Source organism: Galeopterus variegatus, unplaced genomic scaffold (assembly GCF_000696425.1).
Source record: "Galeopterus variegatus unplaced genomic scaffold, G_variegatus-3.0.2 Scaffold5652, whole genome shotgun sequence".
Classification (NCBI taxonomy): domain Eukaryota; kingdom Metazoa; phylum Chordata; class Mammalia; order Dermoptera; family Cynocephalidae; genus Galeopterus; species Galeopterus variegatus.
Genome location: NW_007731763.1, coordinates 100,210 through 120,767, shown reverse-complemented (window position 1 = coordinate 120,767; position 20,558 = coordinate 100,210). Strand labels below are relative to the sequence as shown.

Sequence of the window (20,558 nt, the reverse complement as noted above, 5' to 3'; positions counted from 1 at the left end):
GGCAATGTCATTTATAAAGCAAATCACCCAGTTACAGGTATTTTGTTATAAGAAACAGAAACGGACTAATGCAACTGGTTCTTATTTCTTTCAAGAAGAGTTATCATCAAGTCATTCACATGATCCATCAGGAGAGAAAAAGCAAATTGGCAGAGATATTATTCATTGGTCTAAAGTATTTCCAAATTACTAGTTTAATATCCCCTCCATATTTTAAAAAATAAATTATAAGTTTAAACTAAGTTGATCCAATTTATTAGAAGGTTGATAAAATGGCTTTTTAAATGCCACCCCAACTTAAAGAACAAGTTAAAATAAAATTTGATACTTCTTAAAAAACACTGCAGGTCTACAGTTATCCCATTTTCATAAAAGCATCTTTATCTATGTGTATATACGTAGACAGAGACTCACTAATGTGCATTAACCGTCTCTCAATTTTAATAGTTTTTTGGAGGGAGATGAGATTTTAAGTGATTTTTCTACTATCTTTAATTCTAATTGCTTTATATTTTTTTATAACTAGCATACAGCATTTAAATATAAAGTCATTTTAAAAGGCAAGTTCAAGTATTTCTATCCAGTCTGGGAGGGGTGGTAAATGCAACTCCAGTAAAGGACATGAAAATTCAAAAATTCAGTAGAAGTAACTGAATTTCAAAATTTGGAAAAAATGTTTACTGCTGATTCTTTAATCAAATTGTCTTCTGCTACGGTTAAGACGGAGAAAAACTTTCTGGCTATTTATGAAACTCAAATCTATCAGTATTTCCCAAAGAAAGAAACATTGTTTTGTTTTAGACACATTTTATTTGGACAACTAAAAACAATTAGATGTTCAGAAGCAGTGTACAATGAAAGAGAAATCAAACCAGTACTTTATCATGTATTCCCTCTTTTTTACAACTAAAGCAAAAAAAAAAAAAAAAAGGCATCCTGCTTTAAGGGAAGTCAGAAAAATAGGCCAATATATTTTTCTTCTCCATAATAACATAAACAGCTACATGAAATCTAACTGTAATAAGAGAAATTGGATGTTGGCTTGCACATACTCATTAATTAAAAACACAACAGGCTGTCGTACTCTAAGAGCATAACTCCACCTGCCTTCATCTGATGCTCATGAATTTTCACTCATGGGTCACACCAAGTTAGTCGTTCCCGCACTGGAGCTAATTCATATTTCCCATTATTTACTGCTGCGTTTGCCTTAAGCAGAGAGTAACTCTGTAAGGCTGATGCTTTTCTCTGCTTGTTGTTTTAGTCCGTAAGTTGTATACTATCTGTCACATATGCTTGATGCTCAGGCCTTAACTTCAGGAGTTGAAGAATAGATGGAATCTGAATTCTCTGAAGCAATTTCTTCTACAATTAAAAAAACAGAAAATCTCAGTAGTTAATTTAATAAAGGAAAGAAACAAATCTACATTTCTGTTTAATGAAGGAATAAAAAATTTTAAAGCATGTGGTGAGAGGGGAGAAAAAGAAGGCAACTGCACATGTCCACTCTTCTGGGCTAAATTTTCAATGACTCTAGCTATCCAAAAAACCCTGTATTAAAGTCATGCCTTTTTGAAAGATCTGGCTCTCTCCTTTAGTAATTCAAATCCCAGTATGAGGGTACTTCAAAAAGTTCATGGAAAGATTAGTAGTATCTATTTATCCATGAACTTTTTGAAGACCCCTTGTATCTAATACTATCCATATCAAAACATTAACCACCAGACATTGTTTAGCAAGATGTTTAACAATAAAAAAATTAAGGAAAACTAATTGGATAAATGGTAAACACCTTCCCAATGTCTCCAAAAATCATACCAAATTTCTCATGCCAGCAATCTGAAATTTTCCTTATTATACCCCAATTCAGCAATGTAATAAAATTACCAAGTCTTAATTTTTTACCACTAAAAACTCTCAACTCCATCTACCTTTTTCTGTCCTCACTGACATTTCCTTATTCAAAACCACATGACAAGATCATCTAGATTCAATGTCCCCTAACTGGTCTGTCCTCACCTCTTGTCCCCAGTCCAATTCTTTGTACAAACTACAATCATTAAAAACTTAAATCTAAATTTATTACTATTCCTCTGCTTAAAATTCAAAGTTTCTCGTTGCTCTAAATATAACTCTTCAAGTCCTAATACAGGAAATGATGCCCCTAAATGATCTAGCTTCTCCAGCCTCACACTGCCCTTGCTCTTTAACCTGGAGGCATAGCAAAGTTCTTCTAGTTCCTCATATGCTGTGTTCCTTTTTGCTTCTGAGCCTTAGTTAATATCTTTTTTTTCTGCTGTGATCTCTTCCATCCTGTCTCCACAACACCCCATCTCACAATCTCACCTAAGTCACTCTTGCTCATCCTCAGGCCCCAATTTAATTGTCACTTCTCCAGGAAGCTTTCCCTAATTCCCCTTATGATTGTAATAATTTGTTTATTTGTTTTAGCATCTGTCTCCAAGTTGCACTCTAAGTTATGTAAGAGTAAACACATCAGTCATGTCCACACTACATCATAGCACCTACTATTGCACAGTAGGTAAACATTTAGTTTATCTATATATATAAATGTTTAAACTTTCCATTATCTAAATATATTTACATGTAATAAATTTCTTTTGCCAATGAGTAAAACTTAACATTTCAATTTTAAATCCCCCAGAACTCTTACAAAGTCAATTATTTAGTATTTACCTAGCTCCTCTTCTGTTGTCTCTGGAAAACCAATCTTTGGCTTTGCCAGCTCACCACTATCTTCTTCTATGAAAAGAAAAGCAAGATGACTGATTATGTGAATTACAACACTACAAGTAATTTCTAGTATTTAATAAGGAAGAAGAGTAAGACATAATTATACCAAGCAATGAGCTACAAAACATAATAGGAACAACTCTTTTTTTAACAATTGCTATTCTAAAGTAGTAAATCTTTCTTCACAAATTACTTCTAGAGGGTGGCCAGTTAGCTCAGTTGGTTAGAGTGCCACCTTGTAACACCAAGGTCACGGGCTCAGATCCCTGAACTGGCCAAGGCACCAAAAAACAACAAACACACACACACACAAAAATTAAAAATTACTTTTAGATTCATACCACAACTACTTTGAGATCAATTACTAGGTATTTTTTTATTAAAAACATGTCTACCTTATTGGTAAAAATCACAGAATACTACTACTCAAAGATTAGATATATTTACTTGTAAATTCCTTATACTGCCCTATAGCAAATTTTGCATTGGGTCCATTTCATTCACCAAATGAGCTAGTATAAAAATTTAGGAACAGAACAGATTATACAACAAAAAAATTTAAACAAACGAACATAGTGGCCAACATATAAATATTGGCTTCTCTTTGCTTAAAACATATTAAATAATTTAAAATCTACAGGAGACAGAAACACTGAAAGAGGATGGAAGAAAAATGACACAAAACCATACATTTGAATTTGATAACTCAATAAAAATCCTTACCAGGAAGCACACATTTCCAAAGGCCATATGTTTTTCCTACCACAGTTTGCCAGAGTCTCAATGTTCCATCTTCAGAACCACTAGCATAGAGTTCTCCATCAGGACTAAATCTCACACAGTGAATAGGACCAAAGTGTCCTTTGTAGGATTCTGAAAAAGAATGAGGGCTATTAGATAATTTAATTCTTAACTATTAGGTTAAGTATTGAAACTAAAGAAAATACTATCTATATTACTTGGGAGATGCAAAATTCATAGGGCAAATACGAAGAACTGTACTTAATTAAAATAAATTAATTCTCATCACTAAGTGGTACATCACGTCTACCATTTCTCCATAAGATATCCTTTTCCAAATCTAGCACACATTATAATTTCAAATTGTCTCCCTAAAAAAAGAAAATGGGGCTTCATGTCCCATTAAGAATGGAATTAGAGGGAAAATGAAAACCCCATATATTCCATAGAAACTAGATCTAAAGTCTGTCAGTTCAATCCCAATTTCTATACCTTAAACTCACTGCCTATTTACTAGAGAACCAATTCTTATTATAACTATTGAGAGCCACCAGATGGAGCTCTTTCGTACATTTTGCCTCAATTTCCTACCAGGCTATCTAGTCCACTAACTATTCTGTCACACATAAAGTTGAGTTACTGGATCAACAGTGATCCTTAAATAGTTAATCTATGAAATCAAGTAAGAAAATGTACAGATTAGGAGCAATGATCTGTTTAAATTGTACCTTTATGAATCTTTCACATTTACTTTCTAATGCCTCATCACCTTTTTAGTTCTCAAAGCTCTTTACTAGAACGTTCCTGTTCTGTTCCCCACCTCTGTCCAACCAAGGAATAGAAAAGGTATGAGAGTAGAAAGAACATGAGGTTTTCAAATGAGAATGGCTTGGTCCAAGGTCCAGCATTCACTAACTTGTGACCTCAGATCTCAGGCAAATAATTCCGTTCTCTTATCTTGAAAAAGAACAAAACATGTGTCTGAAACATTGTAAAACTTTGAAAATTGGCACTAAGTAAAAACAATGGGGAAAAAATCTCTTATTTAAAGGTCACTTACGTTCTAGTAATAAAGGGTGAACCATAAACAATTAAAATAGATTCTACATGGTCCATTCAGCAAGGCTCCATTTGTGTAACCCAAATACATCAGTTTTCTCCAAGATACAAAAGATAAAATTGTGTTTTGTTCTTTGTGTATAATTCTAGCAAGCTTAGTTCTTTGGGTGGTAAAGCAAACAGCTAGAAACAGACAAAAAGTTGCTTACAAACAGAAAAAAATTATAAAAACTAAATACAAAGAGGTAAAAGATGTGTGAGGTGATGAATATGCTAAATACCCTGACATGATCATTGCACACTATAAATGTACCCAAATATATATATATATATATATTTTTTTTCCCCTTTTTGTCTTTTTTCGTGACCGGTAACGGGATCGCAACCCGCTCAACCAGTGAGCGGACCAGTCTCTATATGGGATCCGAACTACCGAGTGCGCCACCGGGCTGGCCCAATACCCAAATATATTATACTCCATAAAAATATACAATTATCATGAGTAAACTAAGGGAAAAAAAAAAAAAGCAACCTGTTGGCTCTTCATCCATCCATTCAATAAACATGTATTTGTTGGAGGAAAAAAAAAAACGAAAGTACTAATCTTTCCATAAACTTTTGGAAGACCCTTTGTAAATATGTAAAATATATTACTGAAATTAAAAACAAACAACAACAACAACAACAAAAAATCCTAAATGCATTTTTGAACTAAAAGCAAAAATTATTTGTGAAGCCTAAAAGTACATACCAAGAACCAAACTTAGCTACATGAAATATCTGGTCCATCAGATAAATATAAAGTTAGAATATGCATTAACCTCAAATTAATCCCACATGCCTTTCCCTTTTCCTTTATTAAGGACTATTATCATAAAAATGGACACAAAACTCAGACTTCAAAAAAGAATAAAATAAAAACAAATAAAAAAAATAACTCTCCAATTCAGACTCCTAAAGGTATCCTTATAATATGCTACAGTGTTTTTCCCCCCACACTGTTCTCTATAAAGTCTTAGGGATTCCAAATTGGAAAAAAGTAAGGGGGACCAGGTAGGTGGGGTTACACACCCATATCAGAGAAAGAACAAATCTCCTTGCATCTGTTTAATACATGACTTTGGCATAAGATGGCACCTCTCTCTCCCCAAATAAAGCCTGAAAATCTGCACTATAGTACAGATCATCGGCATAAGGATGAACTTCAGTTAAAAGGAAAAGGTAAAACTGAGTTAAGCATACTTTGTTTATGGGTCTACAAAAATTTCTATCCAAAATGAGTAAAACTTTACTTTTTCACTTGTACACACCAAGCTTCAGTTAGCTGAAAAATTTGCTTTCATTGTGTTACGTACATAAATGAGGAGTTAATTACCAGAATGCAACATTTGATAAAGGTAACTACATCACTTTAAGGGAAGAAGAGGACAACTCACCTAATTCTTCTCCACTATTATAATCATACTTATAAAGTTTAAAATCTTCACCACCTGCAACAAGAAACTCTTTCTCAGGATGAAGAGATGCAGAATTGATGGTTGCAGGAGCTTCAAAGGATTTAATTGGGTCCAAACTGGAAAAAACATTTAAATAATAAATATTTACAAATTTTGAATATTATATAAATAATACTTGTACAAGAAAATAATTTTTTATGCTTAAATAGTTCCTAAATTCTGAAACCCAAAGAAAATTAAATATTCATTTAGTCAAACATAAACAGTGATGTAAAAAAACTCTAAATAATGTTAGAAAAAAAATTCAGAAGGATATTATGCCCAGGTGGAGTTCATCTCAGGAATACAAAGACATTTCAATAGAGGAATTATCCACACTTAGTGCAACGGATGCCTTCCTGGAAATGAGTGTGCTGGCACATTAAAACAGTATGGATAATATACTGAGATTTTTCTTTTTTAAAAATTTCATTCTGTACTGTTTGATTTTTCTATAACAAGCATGCACTATCTTGTTAATAGAAAAAAGTTTTTACACTAGTGTTTAGCTTCTGCAACAAGATTAACCTTCAATACTATAAAATATAAAACTGCTAAGACAGCTCAGTTTTTATTATCAGGCAGTAAAAGACTTAACAAATTTGAGACTACAGTTATACAATAAAAATCAATGCATAACAACAGCTTTAACTGAATGAAAATCAATTACACTTTGGACACTGGCTCTTTTTCATTTTAACCCTATAAAATCATAAAAGACCCCAAATGCAAAACATTATAGCATTCCAGCTCTTAAATGCCACCCTCCTACTCCCATCATAAGATGCTATAAAGCTTGAAAATTAAAGTTAGTTATAACTTATACAGAATCACTGAATAGCAACTTTCTGGCTTAAATGTTAGAATATTCAATCGGCCAGCGTTTTAAACCTCGGCCACCAAAATGGGATTTGAGGCAATGGTCTACAGCAAGGCTGCATGTTGCCTAACTCCAGGACTGAGCCTTAATATGGCTGTATAATTTGATGGCTCTATGCAACAGTATTCTGCTATTATCAATTCACTGTGTATATATAAACTCCTTTACATTCTTAATTGCTCATCTCCAATTTTACTGCCTTCTCTTTCCTTCTCCCATCAGTGAAGCTTAGCTCTGCAAAAGGCCCTTTAGAAAGAAGGTAAGGGCTGCTGGTCAGAGAGTAATGAGGTATAAGCTTCATGGAAATCAATTAGGTGCCATAAGAACTCAAACTCATTCCTACCCTTTGAACCGTAATTCTACTTACAGGATTCTATTGTAAGGAAACAGAGATGTACCATAACACTCACTGCAGTGATAAAACAGACGAATTGATACATAATTTAGTACAACCTATAATGCAGTATCTAGTAAAAATGTTTTCAAAGAAGTTTTAATGGCGAGGAATATTTTTTTCAGAATCAAAATTGCATTCATTATGGTCCTAGTAACAAAAGAAAAAAAACACAAGTATACACACTTTTAGGTATAACAGAAAAAAAGTCTAGCAGAAAATTTAGCTACCATTAACATTCTGGCATCTATGGCATCTATGGCTATAACACAGTAGGTAAATTTTTTTTAACTGTGATATATATTCCAAATTTTTTACGAGAACATTTTCTATATTTATAGTCACAAAACTTAAGACTATTAAAAAAAATCATTAGGTCTGCACATGCTTGGGAACAAGAAACATTAATTAGGGCTGGCTGGTTAGCTTACTTGGTTAGAGCATGGCATTCATAACAAGGTTAAGGGTTCAGATCCCCTTACTGGCCAGCCACCAAAAAAACCCAACATTAATTACAGCACCAATCCAGTGGTTCTTTTAAGAAAAATATAATTTAAAAGTTGCTGAATTTTACCAATAAATGTCCTAAATACCTGGAACTTAATTTGTTTAATTCCTCTGATTAAAGTACACCAGATTCTTATAAAACACACAATAATGGATATGGAAACATTTCCCTCCATACTGTATAATATGGGTCAAAATTTGCCTTTAAAAGCATTAAATGCCTTTCACATGTCTTCCGATTTTTAAGTACCATAATTATCCTTTGTTACCCAAAAAAGAAAATGAAGGTATTTCTTGAACATACCTTACTGCACTATGAAAAGCAATAGATCGTCCATAAGTTATAACCAAGATCTCTCCCTCAGGAATATATTCCATACTACTAACAGACATATTAAAATTTAGAGACTTCACTTCTGTCATGGTAGCATGATCCCAGAGGCTGCAAAAAGAAAGGAGGAAATACAGTAATATTTACTCACATAAGAAAAAAGCTTAAATTCTAATTACAACTGCAGATTAAACAAATGAAAGAATAATCACAATTGTAGTGAAACAACATTCACTCCAAGTCACAAATATAGATGATAAAGAAATTCTGGGTTTCAATAAAATGTCAAAATATTTGGTAGCTTGTTGGTGAAATCAACTTTAATACCTAAATATACTTCCCAAACAGCTTAGCAAAACTATGCTTAAACACTCAAGTCCTAATCTAATCAATTTCAGCATTGCTCTAAATAGTGGTTCTTAACACTGTTTTTGTGAATCTTATATTTCTTTCTACAGAAAAGTGCATCAGGTGTCAGCACACAAAATTTTGTATAGAATTTCAGTGGCTTCACAGACCCCATTTAGCCAGACCATCCATAGATCCAGGTTAAGAACACATGCTTCTAATGGTGTCAGTAGTTTTAACTAAATTTCTTATAAATACACTGTATGTATGTAATAGTAAATGGATAGCTCCAGATAAATGTGACCTGTGTGTAACGTAAATTTTAATGTACAGACCATTTTGCCTACAAAAGTTATTAAAAATATTTAAAATAAGCTCTAAGATAAAATATTTTTCAAACTTTAAATTATTAAAGAAAAATTACTTACCGAACAGTTTTATCATCAGCTGAAAGAATCTGTTTATCCTCACTGCACCATAGAGCCTTTTTAATACCAGAGGTGTGACCACTGATTTCCTTAGGTTCTTAAGATGAAACAATTTAGAATATATTTGTTAATATCTGATTTTTAAACTGAGCAATATTGGAAAAATTCAAATATGTGGGGGAAAAATAAATGCCAAAAAAACCAAGCACATTTAAAATTAGAATGCAACTTTTCAAAGCCCAGCACAATTAAAACTTGATATTTACATAAAATACATTTAGTTTTTCTATACTGGAACAAAAATTTATCTTCATGACTAGGAACCCAAGAACTACAATGCTTGCTATATGTAGCAAAGTGAATGTAAACTCACTCTCCCTAGGCTAATTTTCTGCACAACCAATATTCAAAAGCATTACTTTACCTCAGTTAAATAGAATAACTAATGTGGTGTAATTTAATAAAAAAATGAACCCAGAAACAAGAAGGCCTGAGCTAATCCTAGTACTACTGCAGAGCTTCACCCAAGCTGCTATGTGTAGTAGCTATGGAAAAAAAGGGGGAAGTAAAGGCTGGAAGGAAAAAATGGAAATTAAACAGTAGCGCAGCAATTACCAGAAATGTTCCTACACTGAGAGGAAAGCACCAAAAAAAAAAAAAAAAAAGAAATGTTCCTACACTGAGAGGAAAGCACCAAAAAAAAAAAGAAAGAAAGAAGACCTGTCTATGTAGGAGACTACCCCTTCAAAAGATTTCAAAAACTCCTCATTGTTATCTCTCGGCAAAAGCAGGTTCTGGAGGCAATGCCATTCAACACTACTTTAACTCTGGGCATGTTGCTTAACTTTCTGAAAACTGCATTTCTTCATCTGTAAAACGGGATAACAATAGTTACTATACCTCATAGTTTGGCTGTGAGGACCAAATGAAAATATACATCTGAAGTGTTTAACATGATGTCTGACATACAATAAAGCCTCAGTTCATATCTATCATTTCTATTGCTGGTACGGTGGAAGAGCAACTTTCAAAAAGTAGCTTTGGGAAAGATAAAATGTTCATCCAAGCCCTGAACTACCTTGCTGTGTCGGACAGGTTTGCTAAGTGAGGACAGAGTGTTTTGCTATGTCTTGGCATAAACTTATCAAGAAGAATGGAGAGAAAATTTCCTAGGTACCAATGGAGAATAAGAAATCTATAAATGGAGTTTGTTGCCTCACTTTAGAAATGCTTTTAAAACAGAAGATATCTCAAGAAAAAAATTGCTTAATTTCCAACATAGTTCTGACTCTCCTACTACTCTTAAATGTTATAGATTTATGAACAGATAATAAATGCCCATCGTACAAAACGTAAATGATACTAACATATAACAAAACAAAATTCTGTTTTTCATGCTGTTTAAATACGTATATGGCTAGGAAATCATTAAAATACTACAAAATAGAGGTGAATAGCTGGACTTGGGGAGAGAAGATATCTACTACTACTGTACAATGACAGAATTCAAAAAGGAAATGATAGATTTTACCACCAAAATTTTTAAAATGTATGTACCACAAGACCTTATTAACAAAGTTTAAAAGCAAATGACAAATAGAATGCAATAAAGAACCTTTATGAACCAGTGAGAAAAAGATGAACAACACAACATATAAATCAGGCAATGGGCATGAACAGGAAATTAGTTCATAAAAGAGGAAATACATTAAAATGGTACTCAACAGCATTTTAATCTCATGAATAACTTTTTAAAGTTCACATTAATACAACAGAAGCATTTTTTTTTATTAAATTGGCAAAAATAAAGTTAGTTATCAGTGTTTTAGCTACAGACACATATTTATATTTTGCTGTAAAGCACTTTGAAAATATTTACTATCAATGGCTTCCAACAATTCTATTCCTCTTTGTCCCAACAATTCTACTTTTGTATGGTTATCCTAAGGAAACCGCTGTGAAAATACTTCCAACTATAAAGATGTTTAGCATAATATTGTTTTTAATATTTAACATTTGTTAAACAGCCCGAACAGGCCATAATAGGAAACTGGTTAACTCACTTACGAAATATCCATAGGATGAAGCAACATGTAGTTATTAAAAACAGTTCATAGAATCTTTAGTGACATGAAAAAATTGTCATTGCAGGTTTTAAAAAATTCTTTTGAATACCTAATACATTCACATGACTCAAAAATCTGAATAATATATATATACACCGAGAATTCTCACCATCCTCACCTTCTACAGATAACCACTCTTTCTTACCAAAAGGTAATTACACTGTTCTACACTTTTTTTTTAAGCCAGTCAAATATACAGGGCTGGGGGTATTACATACCTTTTTAAAATTTAATATCATGATAAAAATTTACCATGACAAATTTTTTAACTGTAAGAAGGCTATACAAGAGTAATGTAGTAAATAAACCAATATTAAAGTGGATATTTGAACAGAAAAAAAGACTAGAAGGATATGAACCAACACCTAAAGATATTAACAGTGCTTGATACTAGATGTTAGATCATGCTTTAATTTTCTTCTTTATGATTATCTTTATTTTCCAAATTTGAGTACTAACCAAATTCCTTTAATCAAAGTTATTTAAATAAAAAGAAAATAAAAACACAAACTGATGCATAAATTACCCTTACCTGCTTCAGGTTTGTTCAAGTCATATATGCGTAACAGTTTATCCTGTCCCCCAGTTAACAAATAATTACTATCCTGAAAACACAAACAAGTAAAATATTAATAGACTATTCATTTCAATAGATATTTCTTTTTGAAACTTCTTCAACACCAAATAAAATCCAAATGCAGCTCACAGACATCACAAAAAACCAACTACTTCTTAGAAGATGCTGCAGAACAGCTGCCCTTCTCAAAAATGCCAATTCCTTTACGCTTCCCAGTTCAAATGTATTATTTACACTACAGCACTAACCACTCACCACATGAATTCTCTCATTCTGCCCCAATCCTGCTCCCCTCCCTTTCTGAGTAGCACTTTTTTGATTATCTCAAATTTATCTTCCCCCTTCTGAAAATAGTTAGGAAAGGTTATTTGGGCTTTTTAGATATTTGTAGCTATTGTTGGAGGACTGATACAAGAGTTTCAGGTTGTCTTCACAGCCTCTTAAGATCAACCAAGAAAAAACAAGTTCTATGGCTTAACATACAATCAAATCCAATATAAACCAATATATACCAAATAGTCCACAAAAAATATAAACCAAATATACAATCCAATAATATTTAAAACTATTATCATACCATATGATAACAGCAATTTAACTCCCTAAAATAAATTCCATTTTCTGATACCTGCGTGAAATCCACAGTTTTGACAATGTGTTTATGAGCCAGAGTCATCAATTCATCTCCTGAGACAGCATCCCACACTTTGCTAAAATAAAAAAATAAAATTGAAAGGATAAATATTACTCAATATATTAAAAAGATAAATATAAAGGTACTTTTGATGATTACCAAAAAAGTTAGATATGTGAAATGTTATATAAATGCTTATATAAATCTCCTTTATCTCTAACATTGCCCACTGTTAGACTTCATTTGATAAAATACCTAAATGAGTCTAAGGGAAAATAAATTTCTCCATAAAAGCCTTGTAACCAATATAACATTTATTGAAGGTGGAAAAGATATGAAGAATTTAAGTAAGTAAGATTCATGAATCAACCCAGCCTATTTACTTTTAGCCCATAGCCTTAATTAATATACTTTTAGCAAGCCTGCAAAACATTTTAACCAATTTTTCATTTCACCATGCCATTTTTTCCTCTATCCTCTATTCACATGCTAAATGAAAAACAAGAAATCCTTAAGAAATGTACAGGACAATAAAAGGCTTTGATACAGATTCTGTAAAATTTTAAATCAAGATAATGGAGATTCAAAGGTAGGCTCACTTGTTTTTTTTTTTTTTTTTTTAAAAAAAAGATGGTGGAGAAAATATTCTCCCTCAAAGTTGACAAATTTTCAAATCCCAGTTCAATTAATTTCCCCCAAAGTATCAGCTTTTGATTACAATGCTAACATTAAGAACTTTAATCTCTACGTTACATTTGTTTTCCTCGACCAACCCCACCCAAAAATATGTCAGTGATTGTGTGTATATACGTGTATGTGTATATGTCAAGGGGGTACTCTAAAGGGATCCTCAAATAAAAAAAACTTAAGAAGAAGAAGAAAATAATTTTAGATCAGAAGAGGTCAGTGAAAAATAAACAAGAAAACTTTGCACACAGGGAAAAAACTGTTAACAAGTGAAGAAGCTATGCTCTACAGATTTCCATTTAAATGTAATTGACATTTACTTTTAGGAACACAGTAATTTTAGATCAGAAGAGGTCAGTGAAAAATAAACAAGAAAACTTTGCACACAGGGAAAAACTATTAACAAGTGAAGAAGCTATGCTCTACAGATTTCCATTTAAATGTAATTGACATTTACTTTTAGGAACACAGCGGTCAATAGAACAGTAGAGAAAAAAACAAAAACAGTGAAAAGCAAGGCTATCTTTTCTTTAGCTTACTCAATAAACACATGATAAATATACCAAAGATATACTGTCATTCGAGACAGTGCTAGGACACAAAAGGGAGAAAATGTAATTCCACAGAAAGTCCCTGCCTTCGTAGAGCTTTAGCTGAGAAGACATCCGTTAAACAGCACATTTAACAAATATAATTTAAAAGACAAGTATACTTGCATAGAGCTATAAAAACTCAGAAAAAAACACATTACTAATTATGCCAGAAAAGTCCAGAAAATCTTAGCAACAAAGCTAGTGATCTTTAAAGAGCAAGCAGAAATAAATCAGGAGAAAAACAAGGGAAAGCTATTCTAGACAAGCATTAATAGCATGTATAATGGTTAAGAAACATAAAAGATCATCTAACAGGAATAGTGATGATACAATAGCAAACCTTGCATATTACATAATGGGTCATATGAGTGGATGAATAAATATGTTCTGAGAGAAATAATGTCAACTATGAGTAGTATTGCAACTAAAACTCCCAAATATTCATTTTTCTTTGCACAGGAAACCTGCTCCAGTCTCTCCCATTCCGATTCAATTCTCTGGCCCCAATCTACTTCCCTGGCCTTATTTTGGATTATTTCTCTGAATCTAGCCACACCAGGTTGGTTATAAGACATTCCTCACACAAGCCATGTATTTTCCTCCAGGCTTCTATGTCCTTGTTCACGTTGCTCTCTTAAATCTGTATTTTATATTCTCAGCTAAAGTTCTACTCATCCTCAGGGCTAATTTCAAATGCTATCTTTTCATTAAACCTTCTATCTATCCTCATCTCCAATAATTAACCATATCCTGAGAATGGACTTACCAGTAACTCTCTTTTGAGACTTTTACAAGAAAGAAAAAGTGATCATACCATTTGATTACCTATAGATTACTGGGCCCAACCCCAGATCTCCTTAAGCGCTCTGAAGCACAACAGAGGAATCTTTTCTACTTTGGCACTCTCCCCAGATGATTCTGATGGGAGGAAAGTGAAAGTACAGAGAAAACCACGAGAAGTGCTAAGGTTTGAATGCCCCCCAAGCTCATGTTAGAGCTTAATTCCCAATATTGTATTTGAAAGGTGGGTCCTTTAAGAGGTGACTGAACCACGATGGCTAGGCACTCATGAATGGATTAATCTATTTATGGATTAATGGGTTAAGGGATGAATGGTTATCATGGGAGTGACACTAGGAGCTTTATAAGGAGAGCCAGTGAGCAAGTTGGCAGTGCTTTTGCCCAGCCCTGTGATACCCTACGTAGCCACGGGACTCTGTTGAGAGTTCCCACCAAGAAGGCCCTCACCAGATGTGTTCCCTGGACCTTGGACTTCCCAGCCTCCAAAACTGTAAGAAATATATTTAATTTCTTTATGAGTTACCCAGTTTCAAGTATTCTGTTATAAGGAACAGAAAATGTATTAATACATAAAGTAATGCTAACACTGGCTTTAGGAATGGAAAGATACAAAGAGGATAGTATTGCAGGAACAAAGTACTCATCACCAGACTCAACTATCCAAATTACTTCAAGATAACATTCTAAACTGACCCACAGACCAGTTCTGCTGAATATAATTTCTCCACAACAGATACAAAATTCACCTCTAGATGATCAAGTCAAAATGAGTTTTCTAAGAAACATAAAAATGGGGAAAAAAGAGATTTTCCTAAAAATGATTTATACAAAATATGAAGAATCATTTAAGTTGGAGAGAGCTACTCATTAGCTGGATCAAGTTCCATCATAGCAAGCCTCATACAAGTCATTAAAAGGGGAGAATATAAACCCATAAACACACATACTCAGACAACATAGAAGAAATGAGGGGATAAGTCTAGCTACCATTTACTGAACACATACTATGTGACAGACTCTACATCCTATCTACACTATGCTACATCTTACACTACACTCCAAGGATACAGTGGAGAAAGATCTCTCTGCATCTCCCAATAACTTTGTGGGTCTTAATCCCATTTTACAACTATAAGAAACATCCTATGATCAAACTGGAAATACACAATATAGCCAGCACATGAATTCACTCAGGCCTACCTACTGCCAAGACTTATTACACCTTTTCACCTCTACCACAGCTCCTAAAGCCTCAATTGAGGAAAAAATTAACAAAAATCTTCATGACATTTAAATGTACTCAAAGTTTCTTGCATGAAACTATATGGTTTCATGGCTTTAGCCATAGAAATTTTAAAATAACATGCATAATATATGATTTTGGTCTAGTGGGGATGGTAATGTGGTGATGGTGGTGGCTATCATTGTTACCCCACATATCTAACACTTACATAGTTCTGAATAGATTTTAGGCAATGTTCTAAGTATTTGAAACATACTAACTTATTCAATATTCACAACCAACTTATGAGATAGATACTTTTACTATTTTCATTTTTACAGATGACAAAATTGAGAAAAAGAGAGATTAAATAAATTGCCTGAGGTCACAGAGACATTAGATGGAACCAGGATTCAAATACTGGCCATCTGTCTCCAGCGTTCGTGCTCCTAATACCCCCTGTAAACATGAAATGTTAAGAAAGCACACAAACAACACTGAATAACTATCCACAAGCATGTCCTTAAACGTGTGATTTTGTTTAGTTAGCAATGCTCTGTAAATGAACAAAGGTAACTGTTCTTCTAGCAGCAAGATAAAATCTAGACTACTCTTCAAAACTCTGTTAACTACTGAAAGTGCCATATTTTTTTCATACCTTTTTCTCTCTTCATTTCAAAGTAATTGTCACATGAATAGTAATTTCTAGCTATTGCTCTTCATTTCTTTTCCTGAGAGCTGCAAATACAATTTAGCGTAATGCACAACAGTGTAATGATTTTACAAGGAGACAGGCACCTTTAGCTATTGCTCTTCATTTCTTTTCCTGAGAGCTGCAAATACAATTTAGCGTAATGCACAACAACAGTGTAATGATTTTACAAGGAGACAGGCACCTTCCCTAACAAGCTTTTGCACAGTTCTCTTAAGAATCATTATAAGACCATCAAGCAGGAGGTGATAAAGCATTGTTTATGTAATTGGGCAAGATAACAATAGAATGGAGGTCAACAAAAACATATCTTTCCAATACTGCAATCCAAAAGCCTGTCTCTTTTAATGCCAATGTCTGCAATGCCTAAAATTCTTGTTACATTTTTAAGTTAATTTAATTTAAAATATCATTTTAGGGCCGGCCCGTGGCTCACTCGGTAGAGTGCGGTGCTGATAACACCAAGGCCCCGGGTTCGGATCCCATATAGGGATGGCCGGTTCGCTCACTGGCTGAGCGTGGTGCTGACAACACCAAGTCAAGGGTTAAGATCCCCTTACCTGTCATCTTTAAAAAAAAAAAAAAAAAAAAAATCATTTTATTAACTATTAACTTATCAACACTAGACTAGGACCTAATTACCATAATGGAATTTTTAACATCTGCTTGCCAAATATCTGAAATCTAGAGTTGTGTATGTTAATTCCAATTTTCCACATTCATTATAAAATCAGTAACATTCATTACAATGACAATATTCTCACCGAACTAAGTAGAAAACAAACTTTGGAAGAGCTGAAGAAAAAAAAAGCTAAACTCATGGCAATCACAGACACAAATACTCCAGAAGCAAAATCAAGATCTATAATTCACTCATCCTTTATCCTTCTACTTCTAGAAAATTTCCTCAAGTTATTTATTTGACAAACATAAGGTACTGAATAAACCAGGGATTAAAAAAATGTAAGACATGGCCCCTGACCTTAAGAAGCAATGCCACATAAAAAAATAAGTACTGTAAAAGTTCAAAAGTTTTAACACAGGATATGGTATGGGCACAAGAGGGAACGGACACCTTCATTTTAACTTTCTAACACTCCTTAATAAATCTTCCATATCTGAAAATGGCTTTTACTTTCAATTAACCATCAAAGGAGTGCTTTGTCTCATTATAAATTAGCATGCATGCTGACTTCTTAAGCAACTTTTGGCCTGAAAACTAATGATATGCAAAGACATAAAACCAAGTCATTTATTTTATTAGTATTACACACCATCACAAGGCAAAGCACAAAGCTTTACAACGGTAATGCATAATGACGCAACAGCAATCTATTCATTGGGAGCACAGAAAAAAGTTCAGACTGGCATTTATAACCTTTATTACTGATCTTTTCTCATCTTTTCCAATTTAACCCCATGTAAGCATACTATTTTAAATTTTTTAATTTATTTTTAAATTTACACAGTAAAATTCAGTCTGTGGTATACAAGTCTATGAGTTTCAACAAGTGCATAAGTCATGTATCCACCACCACAATCAATCTGCCTTTATTTTTTTTCATACTAAACTTGGCATGTTTAATTTACTTAAAACCAAGGGGCAACACATTTACAAACGCTCCTTAGTATGAAACTGTGTTTAGTGAAGAAAGAAAAAAAAAATCAACAAGACCACTTTTACTTTCCAAGCTTTTAAGTCTAAAAAAAGTTTATGTATGTACAATAGCTCTTGACATTGTCTTCATTAAGCATTGATGTGTCTAAGTCACAAACACAGGTAGAAACTGGAGATACCAAGATTTATAAAAATATGATACATGCTGAAAAGGACAAAGAGGGTCACTGCAAGTCAGTTTAATAACACATGCAAAACCCAAAAGTCAGAACAGGTAAGGTGCCCCTTGGCAACAATAAGTTTAGTATATCTAGACTGTAGGGTTATGGCGTGCAATGCCAGAAAATGATACTGATGAACTGGTTGAGGCCAAATTGTAAGATGCCAACAACTGAAATTTATCCTTTAGGCAAGTTGTTCTAAAACTGTACTTCAAAATCACCTAGATGTACTTATGGAAAGAAAAAAAAATTCACGGTGGGTACTCCATCCCTATACCAATTCAATAAGCCTGGAAGCAACCAAGATGTCCTTCAAAATGTAAAGAGATACACTAATTCAAGATACACTAATACAATAATATTCAAGCAACTGAATATTATTCAATGATAAAAGAAAATGAACTATCAAAAAAATTAGAATTACTAGGACACATGCATTTTAATATTTTGAAAGCCCTAATGTCATGAACCACTAAAATGGAAAAGTATAGACAGGAAGATAAGATCATGAGGCACAGAAGTGACATGATGAAACTTGTTTTTAGAAAAACAATTGGCAGGAATTTGGAAAGAGACTAGTGGTAAGGAGTTAAAAATGACTTTGAACTAAGGCAGTGGTAGATACATGGAGAAACAATGTAGTAAGAAGACATTCTGCTGGTAGAATCAAAAAAGATGATGATAATCCAGAAGTAAGGAAAAATCAAGAACAACTTAGATTTCAACCTTAAAAACTTAAACAGTAGTTGAGTTTAGGACACAATGAGTTTTAAACATAACTAAAGCCAGTTAACAAAAAATGAGAGTGAAATAAAAATCTAGGGCCATAGGAGCACTTACAGAGAAGTATGTGTAAAGATCACCAACATTATCTGGAGTGCTTGTTAATAATGCAGATTCCCAGGTCACAATCAAGGTATAAAGAGAAGCACATAGGACCAGGACGGAATCTTGGTGAGATCAAACATCACATGTTCTATATGGTAGGCACTGAGTCAGAATTTTATTAACAACTAAGGTAGAAGTTTTTGATTATCTGGGGACACAATCCACAGAGAAAACCAAAGTTAGCCATTTTGGCTACACTTACGCAGTGAAATCTGCAGCTGCTGTAGCTGCTTTTGTGGCATCCTTATTCAATGTTGCACCCCAAACCGCACCTTTATGACCCAAAAATGTTCCAATCCAGTCTCCTGTATCTCCCTGGCGTAGCATGGGTTTACCATCTAGAAAACATTTAAGAAGACATGTGATTTAAAAGTTTAAATTACTTAAAATCAAAAAATCACGAATTACAAATTGTCAAATATAAAACGATTATGTTGAACAACGAAGCGGAAAATCACTTTTGTTGTCTAACTATTCCCACTCACGGCGGTCACTAAGAAATGTCCAGAAATAAATTAACTGAAGAGCTGAATCGGTCATTCTTTCCGGGAAGCATTTGTGATCCGCTGAGAATACCGATCTGCATCAAAACAATTTAGACTTGAGTCTTCATATGGACACACTGCGTAACCTAAATCTGTTCCCCATTTGAAAAATGGGGCTAATACCACAAAGGAATATCCAATGAGATAACAAAAGCAAACGTCTTTGTAAGGTATTGCTCGGCCTGGTCGAATTTCTCCTTTCCCTAAATCCTTGAAAGATATTTACAGTATTTGTTGCCCGGAGCGTCTATCCAAGTGCGGTCCAGGTTCTTCACAAATAGCAATAAAAATAAAATGAGGAGAGGCCTTGGTGGTAATACTTAGCCTCGTCTGAGGCGTCAGAAAGGAAGCCTCTCGGCTCCAGCTGCGGATCCTGACACTATTCCTGTCCTCACCAGACCAGCATTGGCCGCACCTCAAAGGTTAAGATCCCGCCACCCCTCCGGCACCGACGAGTGCAGCCCGCCCCGCATCGGCCCAGTCTGGCCGTCGGGGACCCGGATCGGTGGCCTCGCTCACCTTTGCAAGCGCTGATTAAGAAATATCCATAAGGCGTGATGCCACTGAAGGCCAAATCAACGACGGGCCGTGTGTGGCCGGAGCAGGTAAGCGGCGTTTGCCTCATTGCCATGGCGGCGGCGAACCAGAGATCGGGCTGGTGAGCCCAGGGTCGTCGTCGTCTTGTCTCTCCTCAGCTGCAGCGGCAGCGCCTCAGGCTCCTCAAGGCCCCCGCCCTGACACTGGGGCTAGGCCGGGAGACAGAAAAAGGAGGCCAATCCGGCGGCACCGAGGTCAGGAGGGGGTTAGGGAGGGGTCAGGGAGTCTGCGACGGACGAGCGACAATCGGCGAGGGAGGGAAAGGGAGGGAGGGAGGAAAGTAAGGGAAGGGGAAAACCGGAGAACCGGCCCAGCCACGACCCACACCGTACACGCCGGTATGAGCAGGAAGTGACGACGCAAATGACGCTGAGCGTTTCCCGGAAGTGACGATCGGGC

The 20,558-nt window shown here is 34.5% G+C and overlaps 1 protein-coding gene across 1 annotated transcript; it reads right to left on the bottom strand.

Annotated features, from left to right (window-relative positions):
- Nucleotides 1-790: 790 nt before the first annotated feature.
- On the bottom strand, nucleotides 791-20,552 carry STRAP (serine/threonine kinase receptor associated protein). Its single transcript, XM_008589779.1, has 10 exons — nucleotides 20,082-20,552; nucleotides 19,220-19,355; nucleotides 12,270-12,351; nucleotides 11,597-11,669; nucleotides 8,939-9,035; nucleotides 8,136-8,273; nucleotides 5,991-6,127; nucleotides 3,478-3,627; nucleotides 2,698-2,763; nucleotides 791-1,365 (listed from the first exon to the last, which is right to left on the bottom strand). Exons 1-10 carry the CDS (start codon nucleotides 20,191-20,193, stop codon nucleotides 1,304-1,306), a joined length of 1,053 nt encoding a protein of 350 aa, XP_008588001.1. The 5' UTR covers nucleotides 20,194-20,552; the 3' UTR covers nucleotides 791-1,303.
- Nucleotides 20,553-20,558: the final 6 nt, after the last annotated feature.